General features: G+C 54.4%; 1 protein-coding gene across 1 annotated transcript in view; it reads left to right on the top strand.

The window, feature by feature from the left end:
* The window catches only part of WWC1 (WW and C2 domain containing 1), a 195,459-nt gene that overhangs the window by 163,918 nt on the left and 22,852 nt on the right, over positions 1-8,689 (top strand). The window contains exons 12-15 of the mRNA XM_045284697.1: positions 1,544-1,652; positions 2,067-2,150; positions 2,805-2,891; positions 4,526-4,718. Coding sequence (XP_045140632.1) covers positions 1,544-1,652; positions 2,067-2,150; positions 2,805-2,891; positions 4,526-4,718 — 473 coding nt within the window. The remainder of the gene's footprint in view (positions 1-1,543; positions 1,653-2,066; positions 2,151-2,804; positions 2,892-4,525; positions 4,719-8,689) is intronic.

Genomic DNA, 8,689 nt, shown 5'->3' with positions numbered 1-8,689 from the left:
GGGAAGGCTCTAGAAGGTGTGTGGGGACCCAGGAGTGTGGGGAAAGCTCTTGAAGATATGTGGGGACCCAGGAGTGTGGGGAAGGCTCTAGAAGGTGTGTGGAGACCCATGAGTATGGGGAAGACTCTTGAAGATATGTGGGGACCCATGAGTGTGGGGAAGGCTCTAGAAGGTGTGTGGAGACCCATGAGTGTGGGGAAGACTCTTGAAGATATGTGGGGACCCATGAGTGTGGGGAAGGCTCTAGAAGGTGTGTGGGGACCCAGGAGTGTGGGGAAGGCTCTAGAAGGTGTGTGGGGACCCAGGAGTGTGGGGAAGGCTCTAGAAGGTGTGTGGGGACCCAGGAGTGTGTGGAAGGCTCTAGAAGGTGTGTGGGGACCCAGGAGTGTAGGGAAGGCTCTTGAAGGTGTGTGGGGACCCAGGAGTGTGGGGAAGGCTCTACACGGCGTGTGGGAAGGCGCAAGAAGGCATCACCATGGTGAGGGGCACCAAAGTAGCAGGAAGGATGGAGCCCCAGTTGCCCTGGATGTGGCTCTGGCGCCTGGGCCCCACGTGTGTCAGGACAGCTGGACTCCACAGGGCTTTCAGAGGCTGCTTTCTCAACAGTAAGTGGCCAGGCATTAGTTCTGAGGCACTTCTGGGAGGACTCAACCCCTCCAGCCTTTCAAATAGAAGCTACACATCTTAACCCTCTGCACCACCCAAGCACTCAAAAGTAAAGAGGCCAAAAAGCCCCAAGAGAAACCCACTGCCATGAAGTGGATTCAGACTCACTGCAATCTTACATAGGGTTTCTGGGGCTCTCTAAATCTTTATGGGTGCAGACAATCTCATCCTCATCCCTCGGATCCACTGGTGGCTTTGAACTTCCGGCCTTGCTGTTTGCAGTCCCCTCCCTTAGCCGTCAGCTCCACCAGGACTCCTCTGGAATAAGGAGAGTGATCATCTTTTATTTTTTTTAATGCATCCTTCTCTATATGACTTCCTTATAATATCTTATGTGGGTCTCCCAGGAGCCCTGTGAGGTAGACTTTACTGTCCCCTTCCACAGAGGAGAAATAGGGGGCTCAAAGAGGTGGGTGAACTTCCCAAGGCCCTCAAACAGCAAGAGGAAGAACCGAGAATTGAATGCCAGCAGTTTGAACCCAGAGTTTGGCATGATAACTACAAAACCATCTACCAGCCCTCTAGTTCTCTGAAGCAAAGCAAGACATTGCCCTAGAGTTGAAGGGTGGTTGGAATTTGGTGGGACTGGAGCCCTAGCAGTGTAGTGGGTTAAGCATTCGGCTGCTGATCACAAGGTCAGCAGTTCAAACCCACCAGCTGCTCTGAGGGAAAAGGATGAGGCTGTCTGCTCCTGTACAGATTTAGAGCCTCAGAAACCTTGAGCAGTTCTGAGCTGTCCTGTAGGGTCCTATATGAGTCAGAACCGACTTGGTGGCAGGGGGTGTTAGGACAGAGAGTGGCTATTGGGGGTGTTGCAAAGATACCATCGTGGTTACTGAAGCCCACTGTAAATTCTTTCTCCCCCTCCTTCCTCCAGCTGTGACTACCACTCCAGGGTGTGGCCTCAGAGTGGCCGGTGTCTCCGCTGCAGTGTCAGACGAGTCCGTGGCCGGGGACAGTGGTGTGTACGAGGCTTCTGTGCAGAGGTGGGTCCTGACTTGGGGTCCAGACAGGCTGGGAACTGGGTGTAGACTAAGCCCAACTGTGGGATTGTGGGATGACAGCCCCCATGGGTGTGTGGATAGGGGTGACCACGGAGGGCATACCTGACTCCCCCCCACCTTTCCCTCTGTCTAGCGCTTCGCAGAGGAGACAGGCAGCCTGGCTCATCCTTGGGGTGGGAGTGGTTCCCATGGTAACCGTTCAAAGAGTGGAGAGAGGGGAGTCCCTTAAATAGAGGGATTCCGGATGAATCATGGGAAGGTAGGGCCTGGGGGTTAGACTCTCATTGAGAATCTGTCCACACACATTCCCTGAGTGAACCTGGCTGTGGAAAATGGCTTTGCTCTGAGATGCCGCAGGGAAGCCTGGTGACCCTCTTGTCCCCTGTTGCCTTTCAGACTGGGCGCTTCAGAGGCCACGGCTTTCTTCGACAGCGATGAATCGGAAGCAGTGGGCACGGCTCGAGTTCAGATGGCCCTGAAGTAAGAGTCAGAGACCTGAGGCTGAGCAGAGAGCACCCTCCTGCTTGGGGCACGTCCCCCCCTCCTCCCCCGCATGTACCCACACTTGCCATCACGCTGCCCAGGGAGGGAGGCCGAGCCACAGGGCCTCTAACTGCAGGCGCGAGGCCAGCTCTTCCCCACCTCCAGACTCTCCATTTAACAGATGAGAGGAGTAGGGTTTTGAGAGAAAGCATGGCTGGCCTCAAGATGGACATCAGTATTGAGACCCTCCCTCCCCACCCCCGGCTCCTATTCTGCGCGCCTGCTGTTGCCCTAGCCCGCCATTGCCCTAGCACTCGGCTTCCGCCACCTCCATCTGGGGGGCAGGTGGGGCGGGCTTGCCTCCGGGGGGCTGCAGCCCAGATTTGGTGACTAGGCCAAAAAAATCTTCTATTACTAGAGATGTGTGAGTGAGCTGCCAACCTTCAGATTTAAATTGGGGCGTTTCACACCAAGTTCTGACTTGCCTTTAAAAATGCAGTGGGGGTGTGTGTGGAGGGGGGGCTCTGCGCCTGTGCCCACTGCTCAGTCCCCAGAGCAGCCAACAGTAACATGGTGGTGATTTTTTTTTAAGAGAGTATGAGAGAGGCAGGGGTGTCAAACCGGCTCTCCGGGTGCATGCTTTCTTTTCAGGTACGACGAGAAGAACAAGCAGTTTGCGATCCTGGTCGTCCAGCTGAGTAACCTCTCTGCTCTCCTGCTGCAGCCAGACCAGAGAGTGTGAGTACGCTGCTCAGTGGCCACGGGTGCTCCCTCTCCCCTCTGTCTCTGCCCGGTGGGTCCCTGTGAGTTTACTCTGCCTCTGCCCTGGTCTGACGGTGACCTTCCGGGGTGCGCCTGACTGGGTTTGAAGTGACTGAGGATTTCCTGTGACTCGGCGCCGCCATCAGGCTCCCTGGAAATCGCAGCAAAGATGCGCAGGACATGGTGCGTGGGGCAAGCAGACCGCAAGTGACCTCTTTCACGTTGTGAAAAGCCAAGGCGTCGCTGAGATCGAAGGCAATGGCCTTTTCAGTTACCTGATCTAGGAGCCCAAGTTGGGGAACGGCAGAGAGAGACGGCAGGAGGGTCGTCCCCTGGGAACTGTGGGCCAAGAAGAGGGAATGGAGCCGGGCCGAGGAGCAGACAGACATTCTCAGGAATGCTCCTGCAAAGTGCCTGAGATGATGAGCCATACGCTCCCCGACTCACAGTGCCTCCTTGGGCAGGGCTCATCGCCAGAAGAGGGCCAAGGAAACAAGGGACACTGAACGTGGCACTGGAGCATGATAGCCATCGTGGGGATGGCACCAAATGGAACCATGCCTCGCCCTGAAGATACCAAGTCACCATGATGCGGGGCCAGACTGACCGCAGTGAGCAGCACCAGCCCGGAGTCGAAGGGCACCAGTGTTGCCGACGGGGCTGCAGGCCTACTAGCCACAAAGAGGAGTGGTCCAGACGGCCTCCGCCCCTCCACCAGCAGATCAGAGCCATGGTGGGCCTGCCCCCTGCCTGCCCTCGTGCACGTCACTTCTCAGGCACAGGGATGGTCAGGGCCCCTGGTATCAAGAGACAGACCTGGCCCTTTCAGGGGTCCGTTCCTATGGCTGAGTTGGCAAACACGCCTGCCATCTGCACGTGGATCCTCGCTCCAGGCCAGGCCTCTGTTTCACTGTCCTCATCTCTGGGCCAATGCGTTTTCTTCTCTGTGTCTCAGTGGTATTTGCACAAGGGTCTTGGTGGAAGTATGTCTGGAAATGAGACTGAACTGACCTCTGGGGTCTCGAAGGCACCTCCGCAGCAGGAGCTGCGTTTACGATCTGAGCCAACAGCAGGAGGCGCAGCAGAAGGCAGGCAGGCAACGCAGCCGGAGGATAAGATTGGATCCAGGGGGGGTGTGCACGGCTGGAAGGGCTGGGATGAATAAGCGGCTTCGCCTCTCAGCGGTGTTTGAGCAAGGCTATATTGTGGCACAGTGTCCACAAGTCAGCTGCCTGGCTCAAGGAGCAGCCGTGTTTGTGATTATCTTAGAGTTTGCCCCTTGCCCTCTGCAGAGCTGTGCACAAAGGGCCAGTTGCCCACAGTGGACCCTGAGTCCTCGAGGAGCCTTCTCCCCACTGAGCTCTGCATGCCACTGGCCTCAGACGACGCCCCAGCCTTGGAGCGTCTAAGATTGGGAGGGTTCTGGGGAAGGAGGAGCCATGTGTGACCCCTGAAGCCCTAGATGCCTCACTCACAAATATCTGTGTACCCTGAGAAACTGACAAACCCTGGTGCATGAGAGTTTCCTTGGCGCCCTTCAGCAGCTCTGTAGCCCTGTGTAGAGGCCCCAACCCAGGCTGACCCGATGCGGCCTTTCTTGTCTCCTCCAGAAACATCCGCGTGGCTATCCTTCCTTGCTCCGAAAGCACCATCTGCCTGTTCCGGACCCGGCCCCTGGACGCCGCAGACACGCTCGTGTTTAATGAGGTGTTCTGGGTGTCCGTGTCCTATCCGGCCCTTCACCAGAAGACCTTGAGAGTGGATGTCTGCACCACAGACAGGAGCCATCCAGAGGAATGCCTGGTGAGGAGCGCCTGGTCTGCCTGTCTGTCTAGCCATCCTTCTGGGGAGTGAGTGGGTCCCCCGAGTTTCACTTAGACGGTGAAGGAAGCACAGGTGTGGTGCCGATCGAGGTCATCCAAGGTTCTTTCTACAGAGATGCTTCCACAGGGATAGGAGGGTCCCAGACTTCTTGGGGGTGAAGGGGGGGAATGCCTTTCCCAGAAGGATAGGAATTAGATCTGAAAGTGCTTTTTAATGACGGCCAGACCTTGGAAGATGATAGCCATCTATCACAGCTTTCCCAGATAGCCGTAGAGACCGTACAAGAAGCCTAGAATAATGAGAATAAACATGCAGGGGTTCAGATCCCACCTGGATCACTTTCTATGTAGCCGAATGACTTTGAGCAAGTTCCTGAACCGCTCTGACCACTGTTTCTCTCATCCATAAATGGGAATGATCGTGCTAACCTAGTGCCCACTAAAAGCACTTAGAAGGATTAAGGGGAAATAGTGCATGTTCAATCCCTGCTGGAGTGCCTGGCACGCAGTCGGCTCTCGGTGAATGAACCATTGGTAGGCCCTTCCTTGAAGAGGTCTGGTAGAGTCGTGGTTACAAGTTGGGCGGCGATCTGCAAGGTCAGCAGTTCAAAACCACCAGCCATTCCTCGGGAGAAAGTTAAAGCTTTACAATCTGAGAAACCCACAAGGGCAGTTCCACCCTGCCCTAGAGAGTCGACATCAACTCAGTGGCAGTAAGTCTGTTCTTTGTTTTTTTACCCTGGAACAAAACTGCACCGCCTTCCTCTTCCTCACCCCACTGGTAAGATAGGCGGGGAAGGAGCCCATGAACAGTTTAGTCCTCAGAAAAACATGCCATGCTTGAGAGTCACACAGACTGGAGTGCCGATTCCTGTCCTTCCACACTCTCGTAGTGTGACCTGGGAGCAGATGCCTCAGCTTTCTCGTCTGTAAAATGGGGTGTGTAGCTCGCTCAGGAGCTGGTCATGAAGTGCACGTGAGGTGTAAGACAGGAAGGGCTTTGTTAACTCCGGTGCCTTGTCGTTAGTGGTGGGAGCTTAACTCTGGGCATCGAGGAGCCAGCCAGGTGCCCCTCAGAGCACATGGGGATCTCAGTCAGCAGTCAGGCAAGCATGGCGATTGGAAGGGTCTTCCGGTTGTGGGGGCCCTTAGACGACAGTGCAGATTGCTCCTCCAGACCCACTTCTCTGGGCCAACGTGTCCCCAGCCCTGGAGATTCCTCAACAAGGAGAGAATTAATCCTATTTTCTTCTCCTAATTGGATGCCCTTTATTCTTCCTTCCTAATTGACGTCTGGCCATTGCTGGTTGTCATGGCAGCAGCCAAAGCGTTCATCATGCTACAGCCTGTGTCCATTGGTGGCCAATGGGAGGCCTGCTTGCCTGTATCCTGCGGGGACACAGAGTGTCCAGCAGCTGGAGGGAGGACAGCAAGTGAGGCGGGAGGAGAAAGAGCTGTCCTGGTCTCGAGCAGAGCCTGTCCTGCACTGCCGGGGGTGTGGGATCCCTCTTCTGTGGTACCCCGATTAGGCTGCCTGGCAGGAGTCGCCTGTATTGGGAGTGCTTTGTGTCTGATGCTGGCTTAGGAAGGTTGTATGCAGTATCTCGTTTAATCTTCACGACATCTCTAGGAAGAAGGACGGGGAGCCCCTAAGAAATCAAAGCCCAAGAAGGCTACCCCACCCATCCCGGTCAACCACTCCTAAAAGGAGACGCCTGGATCGGACCACAGACTCGAGCCAGCTTCCTTACACACAGCCATTGTGCATATGCCTGCCGGGACTCCTGGGAGAAGCGTGCCTCGCCTGGAGGATCGCATGGGGGAGGTGCTCTGTCGTCCCTAACACGACAAGCGGCAGTCGTTCTCTCGAGTGTCCCAGCCCAGCATCGCAGGAGTCGCAGGCTTTTCTCGGTCCCCACTACCTCACAGCTCAGATTCTGCAAGGCCACCCCTTGCCTGATCCTGCTTAGATTCCAGTCAGCCGTGGAATGGCTCCTCCCAGGCTCCTTCGCACCTGGCCTCTGCATCACTCATTGGGCAGAGCCCCAAGCCTGTCCCATTAAACTGCCCAGCTCCTCCCCACCCGAGAAACACACACACACACAGCCCTGCAGCGGACTCTTCTGTTAAAAGGAGCACTGGCCCTAAAAGGAGGCCTGAAGGGTGCCCAACCATTGGATTTCCTTGCCTAGGCCATGCACTCATCCTGATGCCTCGGCCACATCTTCTCTCTCCTGAAAGCCAGCATTCTTCCCGTCTGTACCCCCCCTGATGCTGACATCTCTCTCCATGGGAAAACAGGAGGCATCATAAGGGAGCTCTTGCGGGCTCTGCCATTTCTCTAGTTCCGAAGGGTGGACCTTCCCCATCCTGTCTAACCCTAACTTCACCGATATTCTAAGTTATTCTTTGGCTCTTTCTGCTGTCTTCAACTTTGTTTCTGCAGCTGGATCTAGCCTGCCAACATCTCAAAACCAGTTTCCAAAAATAACAACAAAAAAACCCTAAATAATTACCATCACATCAACTCAAACTCCACGACAACCCTGATATGTCTGAGTAGAACCGTGCTCCATAGGGCTCTCACTGGCGGTTTTTTTGGAAGTAGATCACCAGGCCTTTCTTCTGTGGTACTTCTGGGGGAAATCGTAGCATGTTAACTGTTTGTGCTACCCGGGGGACTCTGTCAGTATACCAATTCACTATTATTTTTCCTGGGCTTAAAAATATATTTTTTAAGTGCCATTTCTACCTCCATCAACTAAATTTCCTTTTTATTTTTCTTCATGACAAAACATGGAAGAGATCTCTCTTTAATCACATTTTAACTCTCATCCCTCCATTCATCAGGGTACCCATCAAGGGCATCAGTGGCCTCCTTGTGGCTCCTTCCAGCCAATGGTGTTTGCTACAGTTACTCATTCCACCTTCTTCCGGAACTTGTCGCTCCCCTGCAGTCCTTCCCACACCACTAGCTTGTCTCATGTGGCCTCTCTGCTGGTTCATCCTCATGTCCCTGGCCACAGTATGTCAGAGTACCCAGAGCCCAGTCCTCAACCCTCATCCCCTTTGTATTTGCATCCGGTCCAGGATTTTCTCCTAGCTCACAGTTTGAAACACCATCCTGGACCATATCTCCTGCTTTGGCATCTCCACTCAATCTCTTTACTGCCCTGTCCAGCTGCCTGGCCAACATCATCTTCTGCATGTCTAATAGGCTACTCAAACTAATAGTGCCCATGAGGACATCCTGGACCTCTCCTGCTTGTGTGCCCCATCACCACTTCTCAGCACAGCAGCTGTAATGACCCCCTGAAAACGGACATCAGGACATGCCTCCCCTCTGCTGAAAACCTTATGACGGCTCTGCCTCATCTACAGTCAACACCTTGGCTTCCAAAGCCCTTCGCTCTTGCTGTCCCTTGGATTTCATCTCCAATACCCCACCGATAGCCCCCTTGTGTTCCTTAAATATGCCAGCACACACCACCCAAGACCTTTGCATTTAGAGTCCTTCTTAGCTAGCATGCCCTTCACCCAGGTACCAATGGGCAGGACTCTTCACTTTGTCTGATTCTGGGCTTCACCCAAAAGCCACCCTCTTGGTGAGCTCTTTTCCACCCTGTTCAAGCACACAAGCCCCTCGACACTCCCCCGCTGCCCCTTCCCTGCTACCATCTTTCTCCCAGCACGCCTCATCATTGAGCTCCCCGCTAGATCGCATAGGTTGAGGCTACATTTATTTCATTGTCGCTGAAAGTAAGACGGGATTGATAGTAGCTGATGGGTTGTGGTTTAATTGGCAACTACTTTTCTCTCTTAAGTGGGGTATAAAATACCTGTACACTTTACACTTGACGGCCCTCAGACTGGATGAGACACAGGATCGAGCTAACTCACTCATTTGGTTATCTGTTTCCTGCGGACTCAAATGGAAGGTCACAGGAGGGG

The sequence above is a fragment of the Echinops telfairi genome, unplaced genomic scaffold (assembly GCF_000313985.2).
Source record: "Echinops telfairi isolate 266 unplaced genomic scaffold, ASM31398v2 ScPeMD7_7469;HRSCAF=8507_0, whole genome shotgun sequence".
Taxonomy (NCBI): domain Eukaryota; kingdom Metazoa; phylum Chordata; class Mammalia; order Afrosoricida; family Tenrecidae; genus Echinops; species Echinops telfairi.
Note: the sequence above shows the minus strand (reverse complement) of the source record. Positions and strands in the feature narration are given on the sequence as shown.